Source organism: Thalassophryne amazonica, chromosome 2 (genome assembly GCF_902500255.1).
Source record: "Thalassophryne amazonica chromosome 2, fThaAma1.1, whole genome shotgun sequence".
NCBI classification, from domain to species: domain Eukaryota; kingdom Metazoa; phylum Chordata; class Actinopteri; order Batrachoidiformes; family Batrachoididae; genus Thalassophryne; species Thalassophryne amazonica.
In genome coordinates this window covers 86659609-86678597 of record NC_047104.1, presented here as the reverse complement: position 1 = coordinate 86678597, position 18989 = coordinate 86659609, and the positions used below count along the sequence as shown (strand labels likewise).

At 44.6% G+C, this 18989-nt stretch overlaps 1 protein-coding gene across 1 annotated transcript in view; it reads right to left on the bottom strand.

Moving 5' to 3' along the window:
- Window positions 1-412: 412 nt before the first annotated feature.
- Window positions 413-18989, bottom strand: part of qser1 (glutamine and serine rich 1) — a 57713-nt gene continuing 39136 nt past the window's right edge. Inside the window, exons 7-13 of the mRNA XM_034188767.1 lie at window positions 16052-16185; window positions 15775-15950; window positions 15535-15672; window positions 15292-15389; window positions 14900-15046; window positions 1511-1606; window positions 413-1332 (exon numbers count right to left, since the gene is read on the bottom strand). Of these exons, the coding sequence (XP_034044658.1) occupies window positions 1192-1332; window positions 1511-1606; window positions 14900-15046; window positions 15292-15389; window positions 15535-15672; window positions 15775-15950; window positions 16052-16185 (930 nt within the window). The 3' untranslated portion in view covers window positions 413-1191. The remainder of the gene's footprint in view (window positions 1333-1510; window positions 1607-14899; window positions 15047-15291; window positions 15390-15534; window positions 15673-15774; window positions 15951-16051; window positions 16186-18989) is intronic.

Here is an 18989-nt window from a genome sequence, read left to right as displayed (position 1 = left end):
ACAGGCTATTCTTTTTGGTAAGTTTAATTATTGCATCTGGTTTTGTGGAGATAAACAAGAATAACTTTGACAAGCGAGACACGACAAACTTACAACTGAATACTCATTCCATGCTGCTCTTCTATTTCAGGCACGTGTGTCTTTTTAAGCGTGTCGAAGTCCTAAAATGCACTGAATTATTTTTTTAAACTAACATGAATTATACTATGACCACACTTAGAAATGATCAGGACAAAAAAAAAAAATACATGCTGCACTTTATTTACAAGATAAAACTATCTTGAATGAAAATTCTAGACAGCATAAAACTGTTAACAGTGATATAAAAAGTCCATTTCTGAAAACTGGGAAAAGGAACACTATAAAAGTTTCAGAAATCATGATGAATATTTACTTTTGTGAAAAATATATATTTGTCATAAAATGTGGGATATGTTTGTAAAGGAGAAGCATCGCAGCCACTTTATGTTACGTTCACATAACAAAATGGATTATAAAAAAAATTTGCTTCTATCAAAAGAGATGTTATAAACAGAAGGATTTTTGGAGGACAAAATCTGAAGCACAATATAGATCTATAATGACCACATTCCTCTTGAAAGGAGTCACTACAACTGCCACCTGCCTGTTCTTTTTATACAAAATGTACATAAGTTGGTGCTTTATTACAAAACTGACATTATACAAACTGCATTTTTTGCAATCACAGTTATATACTTGCATAAAAAAATTCCAAAACATTAAATCATCTCTCTATTTTAACCTACTCTGAAAATGATTGAAGCCTTGCCATATCTGCTGGCAAATTTCTGCATTTTGATTTTTCTACACTGTCCTATGTTGATTTAAGTCTATAGTACATGCTCGCTGATCTGCCATTCAAAAGTAAACACTATAAATTTATAATACGGCCCATGAAAAGTAAAGTGGGATCGTAGCTACAAAAAAAAAAAAAAAAAACTAGAAGAAGCATTTTGTGGCAATCCTCCAAAATGCTCTTGGAAGCCTCATTGTTCATCAACATACTACCTTTAACACAAACTATTTTCCTGCCAACTGGTCACCCTTTGACAAAAATGACGCAAGTCTCTCCAGTAATTCAGCTGGCAGGTGTCCGATTGAAAACTCTCACTCCATTCCATTCTTTATTCCACTCTGTGTTTGCTACTGGAGGTGTTTTGTGTTTATGGGTTAGCCGCAGACCTTCTGCACTTGACTGATCAGCTCCCCAAAACGTTCAAAGAGCTTCTCTACCCAAGATGCATTCTGCAGACACTTGTGTATGGTCTCCTCCTGTCCCAGCTCTCTGGCCTGTCCCCGAAGAGACGCAATCTACAGGGAAAGAACCGCAACAGGAACGTTACAGAGGACGGTTTTACCTGAATAATAAGCAGTCGACTTCCACTGTACCAAGTTTTACTTGTCAGAGAGCCACAATCACTACAAAGATGGGAGCAGCAGAAGACATGAAAATTAAAAAACAAACACGAAAATATGTCTGATGTCTCACCTCGTCTTTACACATGAGGTATGTGTGGTACTTGTAATGCTGCAAAGAGTGGTACAGAGAGAACCACTGGGTTTTCTGCTGCTCCACCATGTACTCCTGAAAACACAAAGTGTGAAGTTCAAAAACCCTTTACAAAGATTTGCTGACTTTTGTTATTCAACCTGTCTATAAACACAAAAAGTAATGAGGATGTTAACACTGCTTACATTAAGTCATGAGTGACAAAATAAAAAGTCCATAGTGCGCCCTCTCCTGGACAAACAGAAATACAGAGTGCAGCCACGTGACCATCAGTGCTGCCGTCCGTTTTGGAGGACAAAACAGATGATTTGCTCACTCAGCACGAGGAGGCTTACCGCTATCAGAAAAAAAGAAAGAAGAAGAAAAAAAAAAAAGAAAAACGGAGCACATTTAGGTAATAGGTGTGAGGAACAATGTGTTGGCGAAATCTTGTCTTGATGTTGTGCAGGATCCACACAATCTGCCTGTGCAGTTTAACACTGCTTTTACTTGAGAGCAGATATCCCAGTGGGTAAGTTGCTGGCCTGCCAATCTGCAGACCTGTGTTTGAATCTCGCTCATGCTGCCTGTCTGTGTCACTAAGGGCCTGATTTATGAAACCTTTGCATGTAAAAACATGCACTAACGCCACACCTGCTTGCTGAGTTACTAACTGTGCAACAAGGATGGTGTCTGTCAAATGTGCAAAACAGCCCACATTTCTCTCATTTATAATGAATGCTGGATACATGGAACAGCCTGCCAGAGGATGGAGGACAGCCCAGAGTGTAATCCGTTTCAAAAATAGATCTGACAAATATTGGAGAAATGATAGGGAATTAAATATAGACTTGATTAGAGATATCAATAAAATATACTGCTATTTGAGTACTGAGCTGTCTTCCATGTATATTAGATCTGGAAAAAGAGGTACCTTGCACCTGCATTCAGTAATTTAACTGCCCGATTTCATCTTGTTTTGCACTTAAGGCCATTAACATGCATAAAATCCTCATTTACATGCTGCTGTCTATGTGACATTACTGCACACTCCAACGTGTAACAGCATGGATCGTCCACGCAATTTAGCACTCATCTGGTACCTCAGTAAATCAGGTCCTTAGTCCACATTGTCTCAGTCCACCCAGCTGTAAAGGGTACCGGCCTTGGCTGGAGAAGTAACTTGTGCCAAATTGGCGCACCGTCCAGGAGAAATCATAGACTCTTAGACCCCTCACACTACAGAATCTGGAAATAACCACTGGGACCAAGTGGCCTCGAGGCCTTCATACAACTTTTTCTTGCACAAATGACACAGTGATCATGTAAAACTAGTTCAACCTGTCAACACGTCATGAAGACTGACAACAAAATAATCTGTAGGAGACCTTGAACTGAACCTGGAGGTGAACATACTTTAGTCATTAAGTTCCTGTATTGCTTACTCCAATCAAGAGTCAGGGGGGGAGCTGGAGTCTATTCCAGCAGTCACAGGGTGAGAGGCCTTGTACCAGTAGATTCAGTAGATTCTCACAAATCCAACAAGACCAAGCACTCATGATGCACACTCTTAAGCTATGAAATTGGGCTATTAGTAAAAAAAAATAGAAAAGGGGGTGTTCACAATAATAGTAGTGTGGCATTCAGTCAGTGAGTCATCAGTTTTGTGGAACAAACGGTGTGAATCAGATGTCCCCTATTAAGGATGAAGCCAGCACCTGTTGAACATGCTTTTCTCTCTGAAAGCCTGAGGAAAATGGAACGTTCAAGACATTTTTCAGAAGAACAGCGTAGTTTGATTAAAAAGTTGATTGGAGAGGGGAAAACTTATACGCAGGTGGAAAAAATATAGGCTTTCATCTACAATGATCTCCAATGCTTTAAAATGGACAAAAGAAAAAAAAAACAAAACAAAAAAAAAACACACACACATGGAAGAAAACGGAAACAACCATCAAAATGGATAGAAGAATAACAGAATGGCAAAGGCTCACCCATTGATCAGCTCCAGGATGATCAAAGACAGTTGGAGTTACTTGTAAGTGCTGTGACAGTTAGAAGACGCCTGTGTGAAGCTAATTTATTTGCAAGAATCGCCCTCAAAGTCCCTCTGTTAATAAAAGACGTGTTGTAGAAGAGGTTACAATTTGCCAAAGAACACATCAACTGGCTAAAGAGAAATGGAGGAATATTTTGTGGACTGATGAGAGTAAAATTGTTCTTTTTGGGTCCAAGGGCCACAGACAGTTGTGAGACACCCCCCCCCAAACTCTGAATTCAAGCCACAGTTACAGTGAAGACAGTGAGAATGGTGGTTGCAAGCATCATGATATGGGCATTTCTCCTACTATGGTGTTGGACCTATATATCGCATACCAGGTATCATGGATCAGTTTGGATATGTCAAATATTTGAAGAGGTCATGTTGCCTTATGCTGAGAGGGACATGGCCTTGAAATGGGTGTTTCAACAAGACAATGACCCCAAGCACACTAGTAAACGAGCAAAATCTTGGTTCCAAACCAACAAATTAATGCCTCGCAGATGTGAAGAAATCATGAAAAACTGTGGTTATACAACTAAATACTAGTTTAGTGATTCACAGGATTGCTAAAAAAGCAGTTTGAACATAATAGTTTTGAGTTTGTAGCGTCAACAGCAGATGCTACTATTATTGTGAACACCCCCTTTTCTACTTTTTTTTTTTTTTACTAATAGCCCAATTTCATAGCCTTAAGTGTGTGCATATCATGAATGCTTGGTCTTGTTGGATTTGTGAGAATCTACTGGTACCTTGTGTTGGTGGGCCGCTGTAGAGGAGGTACTGCTGGCCCACCACACCAGATGGCGCCCTGCTTGGAGTGTGGGCTTCAAGCGAGAGGGCACGGAGCCACTGGGAGTGACAGCTGTCGCTCTTCATCAGCACCAGCTGTCACTCATTCAACCCATCACCATCACCATAAAGGCCGGACTGCAACTCCACCTCCTCGCCGAGAAATCATCTAGGTAATTTTCTCTGCTGAATCTAAACCGAACAATAGTCTGATCTCTTTTGCAGCCGTTTTCCTGTGACGGATTCCTTGTCTGCTGTGTTGGCGTTTGGTGTGGACTGCGACGGCTTCGCCTCCCACCCCACCCAGATAAGTGGTGTCTCAGGAGCTGCACGAGTGTGTGATTGGAGGTGGAGGTGCTCCCTCCTTACTGAACACAGACTGGGATTACTGAGTGTGCATACTCACACTCATCAAACTGTTCTGTTCTCTGCCAGCAGTACCAGGTCTGACTGCTGAAGACAGTGGCCACCTGGGGCGCAGGGTTGGCGGCTCCGGTGTTCTTCAGATCCGTTGGTGGTGGAAGCTGTGTGGGTTCCGGCTCTTCTATCACCAGAAGTCTTCTATCTTCGAGCCTGCCACACGCCACCTTATGTATGATTGACATTCCGCAATATTGTTATTGTCTGTACTTCGTTGTGCGCTTCACAACATTAAATTGTTACTTTTTGGCTTATCCATTGTCCGTTCATTAACGCCCCCCTGTTGTGGGTCCGTGTCACGACACCTTCCCAACAGGATTTCTCGGCCAGCGTCATGGATCCTGAGGGGCGTCAACCATCGCTTGAACAGCCAATGGAAGAGCGAGTTGCACAGGCACCAGCAGGAGGCGTGTTAGGTGATCTGCAGCACATCTTAACCGCCTTTACTGCTCGGTTGGACTTAGTTACCGAGCAGAGCATTGTTTCTCAATCGAAGGATGGAGGCTCTAACCGCCCAGGTGGAAGCGCATGCTCAGGGCCCGCTGCTGCAGCACCTCCTCCTGCTGCCCAGAATGCCAGAGACAGACATTCCACTGGTCGTTCACGAACCCCCCACCTTCCCTGAAGCATACATAAGCCCTCCGGAGCCGTACGGAGGCTGTGTGGAGACGTGCGTGGACTTCTTGATGCAGTGCTCGCTCGTCTTTTCACAGCGTCCCGTCATGTACGCGTCAGACACTAGCCGGGTGGCTTACGTTATAAATTTGCTTCGAGGAGAGGCACGAGCCTGGGCTACGGCGCTCTGGGAGCAGAATTCACGGCTCCTAACGATTTACACTGAGTTTGAGAGGGAGTTCCGACAGGTGTTCGACCACCCTCAAAGAGGCGAAACCGCTTCAAGTGTGCTGCTGTCGCTAAGACAGGGAGGTCGGAGCGCAGCGAAGTATGCAGTCGACTTGCGCATCGCGGCAGCGCGAGCCGGCTGGAATGCTGTTGCGCTCCGCGCCGCCTTTGTAAACGGACTGTCTCTGGTCCTTAAGGAGCACCTGGTGACGAAGGACGAGCTGCGGGATTTAGACGGGCTTATCGACCTGGTTATACGGTTAGACAACCGATTAACAGAACACCGACGGGAGCAAGACAAAGGGCGTGGTCAGACACAAGCCGTCCCTCTTCCTCCGGGGTCCGAAAGGGAGCCGACTTCCCCACGCTCCACAGCCAGGGCTCTCCACGTGACGACAGCTCCCCCTGCTGACGTTGCTATGGAGACGAGCAGGGCCAAAAAGCGATCAGATCAGAGACAAAGGAGGCTGATCCGTGGAGAGTGTTTTCTCTGCAGCTCAACCGAGCACATACAGAGAGAGTGCCCCAAATGGTCAAAACAGCAGCACTCGTCCTTAGAGACTGGGCTAAGGGTGGGTCACAATACCCACGCGGGGAAACCCTGAAAATCTCCACGTATCCCAGTCACGATCCTGAGTGGGGATCTAACCCTTCACGCCCCAGCACTGGTGGACACGGGTCGGAGGGGAATCTGCTGGATAGCAGATGGGCAAAGGAGGTAGGGCTCCCTCTAGTGGCCTTACCGTCACCATTGTCGGTGCGGGCACTAGATGGCACCCTTCTTCCATTAATCACACACCAGACACAGCCCGTGACTTTGGTTGTTTCTGGGAATCACAGGGAGGAGATTGTGTTTTATGTAACACCTTCTACATCCCGAGTGATTTTGGGTTTTCCATGGGTGTTAAAACACAATCCCCGGATTGATTGGCCGTCTGGGGTTGTGGTTCAGTGGAGCGAAACCTGCCACTGGGAGTGTTTAGGATCCACGATTCCACCCGGTGTGACAGCTAAGGAGGAGGTTTTAGTCCCCCCCAATCTGGCAGCGGTGCCAGCCGAGTACCATGACCTTGCTGACATCTTCAGCAAGGATCTGGCACTCACGCTGCCCCCACACCATGCGTACGATTGTGCCATTGATTTGATACCGGGCGCTGAGTACCCGTCCAGCAGGCTGTACAACCTCTCTCGTCCGGAACGCGAATCAATGGAGACCTATATCCGGGACTTGTTAGCTGCCGGGTGATCCGGAACTCCTCCTCCCGATGGGTGCTGGTTTCTTTTTTGTGGGCAAGAAGGACGGCGGACTCCGTCCATGCATTGATTACAGAGGGCTGAACCGAGATCACGGTTCGCAACCGATACCCGTTACCTCTGTTGGATTCAGTGTTTACGCCCTTGCATGGAGCCCAAATTTTTACAAAATTGGATCTTAGGAATGCTTATCACCTGGTTCGGATCCGGGAGGGAGATGAGTGGAAGACAGCATTTATCACTTTGAGTACCTGGTCATGCCGTTCGGCCTCACCAATGCGCCCGTGACGTTCCAAGCATTGGTTAATGACGTCTTGCGGGACTTCCTGCATTGGTTTGTCTTCGTATATCTAGACGATATACTCATCTTTTCTCCGGATCCTGAGACCCATGTCAAGCATGTACATCAGGTCCTACAGCGGTTGTTGGAGGAGAACCGGCTGTTTGTGAAGGGCGAGAAGTGCGAGTTTCACCGCTCTTCCTTGTCCTTCCTGGGGTTCATAATCTCCTCCAACTCCGTCGCCCCTGATCCGGCCAAGGTTGCGGCGGTGAGAGATTGGCCCCAACCAACAAACCGTAGGAAACTGCAACAGTTCCTCAGCTTTGCAAATTTCTACAGGAGATTCATTAAGGGCTACAGTCAGGTAGTTAGCCCCCTGACAGCCCTGACCTCCACTAAGGTCCCCTTCACCTGGTCGGATCGGTGCGAAGCCGCGTTTAGGGAGTTGAAGCGCCGGTTCTCGTCTGCACCAGTTCTGGTGCAGCCTGATCCTACTCACCAGTTCACAGTGGAGGTGGATGCCTCTGACTCAGGGATAGGAGCCGTGCTGTCCCAGAGCGGGGAGTCCGATAAGGTTCTCCACCCTTGTGCCTATTTTTCCCGCAGGTTGACCCCGGCTGAGAGGAATTACGACGTCGGCAATCGGGAACTCCTTGCGGTGAAGGAGGCTCTTGAAGAGTGGAGACACCTGTTGGAGGGAGCGACGTTGCCCTTCACGGTTTTCACGGACCATCGGAACCTGGAGTACATCCGGACCGCCAAGCGGCTGAACCCCAGGCAAGCCCGCTGGTCACTGTTCTTCGGGCGCTTTGACTTCCGGATTACATACCGCCCCGGGACCAAGAACCAACGGTCGGATGCCCTGTCCCGGGTGCATGAAGAGGAGGCCAAGGCCAAGTTGTCAGATCCCATAGAGACCATCATCCCAGAGTCCACTGTCGTGGCCACTCTCACCTGGGACGTGGAGAAGACCGTCCGGGAGGCCCTGACACGGAACCCGGACCCGGGGACCGGCCTGAAGGACAAACTGTACGCCCCACCAGAGGCCAGAGCTGCGGTTTTGGACTTCTGTCATGGTTCCAAGCTCTCCTGTCATCCCGGGGTGCGCAGAACCATGGCAGTGGTCCAGCAGCACTTCTGGTGGGCGTCTATGGAGGCCGACGTCCGGGACTACATCCAGGCCTGTACCACCTGTGCCAGGGGCAAGGCTGACAAAAAGAGGACTTCAGGACTCCTCCAGCCCCTACCGGTACCTCACCGCCCCTGGTCCCACATCGGCCTGGACTTTGTCACGGGCCTCCCGCACTCCCAGGGCAACACCACCATCCTCACGATAGTGGACCGGTTCTCCAAGGCGGCCCACTTCGTGGCCCTCCTGAAGCTCCGAACGGCCCAGGAGACAGCAGACCTCCTGGTCCACCACGTCGTGCATCTGCATGGGATACCAGCGGACATCGTCTCAGACCGTGGCCCTCAGTTCTCCCCTCAGGTCTGGAGGAGTTTCTGCAGGGAACTGGGGGCCACCATGAGTCTCTCGTCCGGGTATCACCCTCAGACAAACGGACAGGCAGAACGGGCCAACCAGGAGCTGGAGCAGACCCTCCGTTGCGTTACCTCCGCGCACCCGACGGCCTGGAGCACCCATCTGGCCTGGATTGAGTACGCCCACAACAGCCAAGTGTCGTTAGCCACCGGCCTCTCCCCGTTTGAGGTGTGTTTGGGGTACCAGCCCCCATTGTTTCCACTTGTGGAGGGAGAGGTCGGTGTGCCCTCGGTCCGGAGGTGCCGCCGGGTGTGGCGGACCGCCCGTTCTGCCCTGTTGAAGGCCCGGACGAGGGCCAAGGCCCATGCAGACCGCTGGCATTCCCCGGCCCCTGCATATCAGCCCGGGCAGGAGGTGTAACTTTCAACCAAGGACATACCACTCCAGGTCGAGTCTCAGAAACTGAAGGACCACTTAATCGGACCATTTACAATCCTCAAAGTCCTCAGTCCTGCCGCGGTGAAGCTGAAGCTGCCGGCTTCACTGCGGATCCATCCTGTCTTCCATGTGTCGCGCATCAAACCTCACCATACTTCACCCCTCTGTACCCCCGAACCGGCGCCGCCTCCTGCCCAGATCATCGACGGGGATCCGGCTTGGACCGTGCGCCGGCTCCTGGACGTCCGTCGGAAGGGCCGGGGGTTCCAGTATCTGGTGGACTGGGAGGGGTATGGACCCGAAGAACGCTCCTGGGTGAAGAGGAGCTTCATCCTGGACCCGGCCCTCCTGGCCGACTTCTACCGGCGGCACCCGGACAAGCCTGGTCGGGCGCCAGGAGGCGCCCGTTGAGGGGGGGGGGGTCCTGTTGTGTGGGCCGCTGTAGAGGAGGTACTGCTGGCCCACCACCACCAGATGGCGCCCTGCTTGGAGTGCGGGCTTCAAGCATGAGAGGGCGCCGGAGCCACTGGGAGTGACAGCTGTCGCTCTTCATCAGCACCAGATTTCACTCATTCAACCCATCACCATCACCATAAAGGCCGGACTGCAACTCCACCTCCTCGCCGAGAAATCATCTACCATACAGGTAATTTTCTCTGCTGAATCTAAACCGAACAATAGTCTGATCTCTTTTGCAGCCGTTTTCCTGTGATGGATTCCTTGTCTGCTGTGTTGGCGTTTGGTGTGGACTGCGACGGCTTCGCCTCCCACCCCACCCAGATAAGTGGTTGTCTCAGGAGCTGCACAAGTGTGTGATTGGAGGTGGAGGTGCTCCCTCCTTACTGAACACAGACTGTGGGATTACTGAGTGTGCATACTCACACTCATCAAACTGTTTCTGTTCTCTGCCAGCAGTACCAGGTCTGACTGCTGAAGACAGTGGCCACCTGGGGCGCAGGGCTTGGCGGCTCCGGTGTTCTTCAGATCCGTTGGTGGTGGAAGCTGTGTGCGTTCTGGCTCTTCTATCACCAGACGTCTTCTATCTTCGAGCCTGCCACACGCCACCTTATGTATGATTGACATTCCGCAATATTGTTTTTGTCTGTACTTCGTTGTGCGCTTCACAACATTAAATTGTTACTTTTTGGCTTATCCACTGTCCGTTCATTAACGCCCCCCTGTTGTGGGTCCGTGTCACGACACCTTCCCAACACCTTGTTTCCCATGTAACAATAAGAAATGTACTCAAAACCTGGATTAATCTTTTTAGTCACATAGCACTACTATTATTCTGAACACTACTGTATAGACAGACAAACTCATTCACACACACACACCTACGGCTAATTTAAAGTTTCTAATTCACTTAACCTGCGTGTCTTTGGAAGTGGGAGGAAACAGGACCGTCCCTGAGGGAACTCATGCAAACACAGGAAGGACCAGGTGGGAAGTGATCCCAGGACCTTCTTGCTGTGAGGCAACAGTGCTGACCACTAAGTCACTGTGCCACACGTGCAAATATTCACCTACAATAGAGAACAGATTCAAAAGTACCAGAGGTTATGGACATCCACTACGACAGAGGCGAAGGATAAATGTGCCAGACTGAAAATGCAGTGGCACTCAAGAACAGAACCAACTGCGGCCGTGTAATGACTCGCTTACTTAGGAGTAGCAGTCTGACAGTGCATTGATTCTAACTCACAGTCAACTCATTTTTGGCAAATGTGGTAGAAAAAGAAAATGATCACATATGACGAAGACAATTTAAACACTTGTGGCATGAATAACAGGTTTTCCTTCTTCATCCCTCCATGTACATAAAGGAGCGCCAACGTGCATGTGCCCTGATATGAACACAATGAAAATACGAAGTCTCAAATAAATGTTTACTTCAGATATTCTTACATATTGCAATGGAGAAAAACTGGAGCGACACTTTCTTTGCAATCTGCAGCTAGTTTTTAACTAGACTCTGAACTGAGAGTTGTTTTTATGTGTCTGACCACTGAAACAGTTAAGTTTTTTAACGTGCTTTAAAATCTCCCTACTTTCTTTTCTCAACCCTTCAAAGGAATCTCTGAGGACCTTTTGGGCATTTACTCATCTGAAAACTCCTAGGAGTATGTAGTCGAGCCAAAGTCACAACACAAGTGGTGACCATGTGTCGAAAGTACTGCCTGTGGAGAACGGACTGTTGACGTGAATATCAGAAGAGCAAAGGTAGGCCATTTTGACCAGTTTATTCCTCCAATTTTACTGCACTCCTCCTTCATGCAGCTTTATCTGTTTTCATTAGCATTATTAAAAAAAAGATATGCCATAAAATAAATAAATAATAGTAGAGATTTGGTTTTCAGGAAGTTTTTTTTTTTTTTTTTTTTTTTAAGTGTGTGCGTGCACTGCGTGGTGTATTTTTGAGCCTGTATGTTATATGAGAAATGTCTGCTAAATATCCCATTTGTTGAAGGCGGTTCCACAGCATTGCTGCTAATCACTGTTCTGGTGTTTCTGGGTCTGATGGAACTCTATACAATGGAATATATTCGTCTTTAGTACATGCAAACTAATGTACACTTAAGCTTGGGCATTAAACCACTATGTGACCTTTGAGCCATAAGGATCAAAATGTGGAAAACAAGTAGATCAAAAAGTAGATTAATAATTTACCAGTTGTGCTAACTGAAACAAACTTGACTTGCCTGCCAAGACGGCGACAGTGTGACATAATGACATGAGCTGCACACAGCAAAGCCTTCTAACACCTCAGACATCGACCACGACAAGTACTGTCAAACTATCAAACAAAACTCCAAATTAAAATTGTGTAAGCCTCACTTTTTTCTGCACGTGAAACACACATTTTAACACAGCACTCCCCTTGGTGTGAGTGGGGACTTTTAAGTCCAAAAATAAGCCAGATGACAGATACACATGAACAGTGGGTTTTTGCAGAAGCCCTCATATCTTGGGGTGTGCAGCATACAGAGTTTTATAATGCAAAAATAATCAAGCTGGAAAAATCAACATTAGACAAAGAACATATGGGATGTTATTTGATGCAGTCTGAGCAAAAGAAAATATCACCTCATCATGGACTGCTGACCTACAACAACGGAAACACGACAATAAGAAACGTGAGTCCATTTGATTTTTACTCGAGGCCACCAAATATGGCAATATTACGAAGGCTTTTCGTCTGTCTGTCTGTGCTAGGCATAAGTCCAGTCCTATTACTGCCAGACTCTTGAAATTCACATGGAACATTCTTGAGACACAGACATTGGACAAGTTCAAACATAGCTAACCTTGGTGTATTTTAAGAGGTTAAAAAAAGTCACATTCTCTTTCAATCTGATCCGTTTCATTTTTGAGTGACGCGGGTGACAGCAAATCAGAGTAGAGCTGCACCGTGATGTCAGTCACTTCCAAGCCGCTTCATTTTGTGTTTTAATATACATGTTAATCATATATTATGTCAACACTAGCAAGAAATCAACACTTCTAAAACAGAAGGTGCTGATTTTGGAACCTAATAATGCCCCTGAACTTATTTACAAGACATTTCGCCGAGGTTAGTATGGTGACGTCACTTTGTGATGTAGCTACTTTCTAACACCTTCATTTCTTGTATATTATGTAAAAGCTAGTGAAGAATAAACACTTCTAAAATGAAAACACTGTTTTTGTAACCTGATAAGTCCTCTGGAGTCATTTACAAGACATTTTGCGGACGTTAGCTTGCATGTCAACTGTTGCTAACTCAAAGCTAGCTTCCTATGGAGTTAAATTTGTCTCATTAATACCTGTAAATGCACAGAGAATGATCTACAAATATTCCTTGATTTGCTCAACGTGAACAAATGATGATTTGAACATGTACAAATTGTACACAAGACAACAGAAAAGAACACAACACATACATATATATATATATATATATATATATATATATATATACACACAACCCCTGGCAAAAATTATGGAATCACCGGCCTCAGAGGATGTTCATTCAGTTGTTTAATTTTGTAGAAAAAAAGCAGATCACAGACATGACACAAAACTAAAGTCATTTCAAATGGCAACTTTCTGGCTTTAAGAAACACTATAAGAAATCAAGAAAAAAAAGATTGTGGCAGTCAGTAACGGTTACTTTTTTAGACCAAGCAGAGGAAAAAAAAAATATGGACTCACTCAATTCTGAGGAATAAACTATGGAATCACCCTGTAAATTTTCATCCCCAAAACTAACACCTGCATCAAATCACATCTGCTTGTTAGTCTGCATCTAAAAAGGAGTGATCACACCTTGGAGAGCTGTTGCACCAAGTGGACTGACATGAATCATGGCTCCAACACGAGAGATGTCAGTTGAAACAAAGGAGAGGATTATCAAACTCTTAAAAGAGGGTAAATCATCACGCAATGTTGCAAAAGATGTTGGTTGTTCACAGTCAGCTGTGTCTAAACTCTGGACCAAATACAAACAACATGGGAAGGTTGTTAAAGGCAAACATACTGGTAGACCAAGGAAGACATCAAAGCATCAAGACAGAAAACTTAAAGCAATATGTCTCAAAAATCGAAAATGCACAACAAAACAAATGAGGAACGAATGGGAGGAAACTGGAGTCAACGTCTGTGACCGAACTGTAAGAAACCGCCTAAAGGAAATGGGATTTACATACAGAAAAGCTAAACGAAAGCCATCATTAACACCTAAACAAAAAAAAACAAGGTTACAATGGGCTAAAGAAAAGCAATCGTGGACTGTGGATGACTGGATGAAAGTCATATTCAGTGATGAATCTCGAATCTGCATTGGGCAAGGTGATGATGCTGGAACTTTTGTTTGGTGCCGTTCCAATGAGATTTATAAAGATGACTGCCTGAAGACAACATGTAAATTTCCACAGTCATTGATGATATGGGGCTGCATGTCATGTAAAGGCACTGGGGAGATGGCTGTCATTACATCATCAATAAATGCACAAGTTTATGTTGATATTTTGGACACTTTTCTGATGTTTAAGAATGATGAAATCATTTTTCAAGAAGATAATGCATCTTGCCATACAGCAAAAACTGTGAAAACATTCCTTGCAAAAAGACACATAGGGTCAATTTCATGACATAGGGTTAATGTCAATGAGCAGATGTGATTTGATGCAGGTGTATATATATATATATATATATATATATATATATATATATATATATATATATATATATATATATATATATATATATATATATATATATATATATATATATATATATATATATATATGTGTGTGTGTGTGTGTGTGTGTGTCAGCTAACGTACACTCCAGGAATATACTGTACTATTATTATTGGAATTTGATTTGTGTGTTGAATCCTGGAAAGCCCTGTATAAATAATAACAACATGTTGTTGGGGAGGCAACTGTCTAGTGGTTAAGCAGTGGCCTTGAGATGGGGAGGCAACTGTCTAGTGGTTAAGCAGTGGCCTTGAGACCAGAGGATCCTTGGGTCAAATTCCTGTCAGACCAGGGACGACATTAAAAAAAAAAAGTCACAAAGAGCAAGGTCCTTAATCCCCAAGTTGCTCCCCGTGTGCAGTTAAGCACCATGAGCTTGACCCATGCTGAGATTGGTGTGTGTGTGTGTGTGTGTGTGTGTGTGTGTGTGGAAAAAAATGTGTAGATGTGAGGAATCACCATAAAGTGCTTTGAGCTTCTGGTTCAGATGGGAACGCACTGCATATATAAATACAGTCCATTTACTACTGTATAAGTCACAGGACCTTCCAAACACACGAGGTATCTCAGAGGGAAAATACAGGATATTTTCTTACTTGTGGCACTTTGTTAGGCATTTTGTAGGGCTTCATGGTCTTTTTGTTGTAGGCTTTCCCACTAAGATGCAACTTAAAAGCTGTAGTTTCTCCATCCTTTTTCAGTTCAGTCACGACTGAGAGTTCTGGGAAACTGTCGAGAGCCGTCTGTGGACAGGATATGTGGGTTACATAAGTACATGTCATTCATAACAACACAAACCTGAACTTCTATTTGTCATTGACCCAGATTCCAGAGTAAGATTCTTTATGCTGGTGTTGTAATCCTTTTAGGTACTCAACAAAACTTTCTCTACTTAATATTGTTTCATTATTTTTAATTGTCAAATTTAATCATTTTCTTCTGATTCAAATAGAGAGTGGAAAACCAACGTGTTAACATACGCTCCCACCTTTAGGACCTGACCCATGTGCAGCTTATGGAGCAGACGCTTCCTGTTGTCAGCAATCATACCATCTACTTTCCTCATATGTGGCAGCAGCAACTCATCTGAAAAAAGCAGGAAACGTCAGCTGCAGCAGAGCTCCACCATCTGAGACACCCAACCCCTTCTTTCACATTCTTTACTTTAGGCTGGGCTGATGATTAAACAACTCTGAGACCAGTATGAAGCCACGCCAGTGAATTCACTCACCGTTCTCCCGCTCAAGAGTCGCCATCACGTCGCTGTCTAACACTGTGCTGATAACCAGTTCCAGGTAGCTCTTGAATGTCTCCTTCATAGTACGTGTATTGAGGAAACGTGAGGTAAGCGGCACTGGTGGATTTAACTCTGAGTTCATGTGTGAACCAAGATCAACAAAGCATTAGGGAGAACTCCACAACACAGAAAACATAAAATGCATACAATAAAAGTCAAAAGGTTTCTTCTTACCATCATCTTCACCACCCTCATCTGCGGATGAGCTGGAGGCAAACTCCTTCCATTTCTTCCTCTTCTTAGGTGGCGGCTCTGCCCTTGACTTGGGTTGTTTGGGTTTGGGCTTTAGACTCTGGGGCACGGTGTAAGAGGGGGCAGTCAAACCCAGTAATACTTTCACTTGAGAACTCCTGAAGCAAACAATAAATAATAGAGTTAGACCAGTGACAAGTCTTTCTTTCTTTCTTTATTATTATTATTATAATGATGCTGACAGGTACTTTTAGCTCACCTGGGGGAGTTCATTGGCTTACAGCGTGGTTTCCGACTGCAAATGCGTACATACTCCTTTTTATTAACTGTATCCAAAAACTTGACATATACTTTCTGGTACATTGTTTTAGCATCACCAAAGTATCCAAGATACTGCACAGAAACAGAAAGGAATACATAATATTTGGTTCCGAATGAAAAAGCATTACTTATATATAGAAACTATACAATATGATACAATTTATTATTCCATGGGGAAATGTGTCTTGGACTCATGTGCTGCACATATACGTGTTCCCAAGACAATAAAATGTAAAAACAATCCGCAATCTCCATAAAAAGAAGAATAAATAAACACAAACAATTTCCGTGGTAAAACAGACAAGTCATAAATAACACATAACGGACTAAAATCACAAGAATCTACCCCCCCCAATATGCACAATTCCTACAGCTTCAGTAGGGTGGTCCTTATTTTGCAAAGTTTTGAAATTTAATACTCTGACACTGAATAGGTTCCAAATGATGAAAAAAAACATAAAACATGCTGTGAAAAATTTTGTTTGTGTAAATGAATTTTTAGAGGCAGCTCAAAAGCACTGAAATTTTGCTATTTTCTGCTATACAACACTATACAAACTAAAGCTTAAAGGATGTGTCGCACGTTATTTAACATTCTAGTTATAGTGAGGCAGCTTAAGTCAATATAACATAAGAATCTTTCACTTGGTGATACAAGCACCAAATTTGGTACATAAGTACTTCAGGACCTACTCTCTTAGAAAGGGTCGCTATCCAGGTGAAAAAACAAAATGGCTGACATTTTTCAAGATGGCCGCCACGTTAAAAGTGAAAAAGGGTGTTTTCAGCTCAGAATGTCAAGGAATCAAAACATCTGAGTGATGCAAATATCAAAATGTATGTATTCTGACCAGGAGAACTTAATAGTATCAATGTCATTCCAAAATGGCCACCATTTTTAAAAATGGTGGCCATTTCATGACTGCAAATGCATATTTATGACACATCCAACTGTCCAATCACATTATTACATATTACATACAAAACCTTGCCATCATTGTTGTAATACAATGTTAACTAGCTCTTGTTTTCAATATTATGAATCAGAGTGATGCCATAGCACAACCAGGGCACACTGGTGGCATCATTGCTGTGAGACTCAGCATGGGGTTCAGTGTCGGCTTGTAGTACAGTAGCTGTAGTTGTAGTTTACTAACTATTGTAGTAGTATACTCACTACAGTTTTCAGTATTTCAGTGTCCCAAATGCTATCTAAGAAGCCCCTGTATATAGCTTAACTAGAAATTTAGTTAGTTGTAGAATAATAGTTAGATAGCCGTACCTGAATTGACAGGATGTGCCAACGCGGGAGAGCCGAGCCAAGGGTAATGGGGCATCAGTTACCCGGATGGTGTACAGATCGCACGGGACTTAAATGGCACTGGATGAACGATCAGGCTAGGTGTAGGGCACAAGATGCCTGAACCTTGTTGTATCCCATACCTCAATGTGCTTTGATATTTCATACGGTTGGGTGGTAAAAGGATAGCCCAAAATTCAAACATACTCATCAAAATATGAGAGGACAGACATAGTTTTTGATGCTTAAAGGCTGAGAAAAGGTCAAGAAGGAGTAAAGGAGATCGACGTAGAGTGACTGACAAAACCAAGCTTCCACCTAACTGGAAACGTTTTCTGCAAGACAATGACAACAAGACTGAGCTTTTTGAATTCCTGGCTGACAAGATAGTATCCCTGTGTGCTGAAAATGTAATTGTGACCAAAGGCAAAGAGGCTCTGTCCAACAAACCCATCAGTCTGGAGAGCTTGAGCCCATGCAACCATGAAGAAGCTGACACCAGAATCTTCACACATGCTCTTGATGCAGCCAAGCAAAAGGCAAAATCTGTGTTAGTTAAGGCAAGTGATACAGATATTCTTGTTGTTGCAGTCAGCAATTTTGCAACTCTCCAGGATGCAGGACTGGAAATGCTGTGAGTTTGGCCATGGTCATTCCATCAGATGGTTGCCAATCCATGACATTGTGTTGAATCTTGGCCCAGAGAAGTCCAATGGTATGCTGTTCTTCAATGCCTTCACTGGCTTGTTGTATCATCTTTCCGTGGCAAAGGCAAGAAAACAGCATGGCAAGCATGGGACTTTTGTCCTGAAGTGACCCATGTCTTCAATAAGCTCAGTAAATATCCAGCAGTCATAGAAGATGTTGACTTGAACATTCTTGAGAAGTTTGTCATCATTATGTATGACAAGAACAGCACTGCAAACAAGGTTGATGAGGCAAGACTGGACTTGTTTGCTCAGAAACAGAGACCGTATGATGCCATTCCACCGACAAGTGCATCCCTCTTCAAGCATGTAAAACGGTCTGTCTTCCAAGCTGCCTGTATATGGGGCCAGGCTACTGTGTGTGAAATGCAAATTGAAAGCCCTGCCAACTGAGGTTAGATAAAAGATGGTGAGATCTGGAAAGTTCTGTGGTCAAAGCTTCCTGCAATTGCAGAGAGTTGCCAGCAATTGACAAAATGTGGATGCAAGACTGACTGCCGAGGAAGATGCAAATGCTATCGCTTCAGCCTCAAGTGTACAGTTATGTTCCTGCAAATGTGATGACTGAAAAGAACTTATGCAAACTGTACATCAACAGAGACTTTGTTTCATACCAAAGCAACAAACATGTAATCATTGGTGTTATGTTTTTGGAAATTTAGCAGATTGCAAACATCATTGAACGAGTGTTCATTTACATAATATTACCTGATTTTTCAATATTTTTTGTTTTTTTGACTGCATAATTGGATTTTGTTTTCCTGCCGCCGTGAACATGGACATAGAATGTCTCCACGCCGCTGTTTTTACAGACTGCCTGAACAAGAAGATGTACTTCTTACATGGGGAAAAAGTCACAAGACGTTATG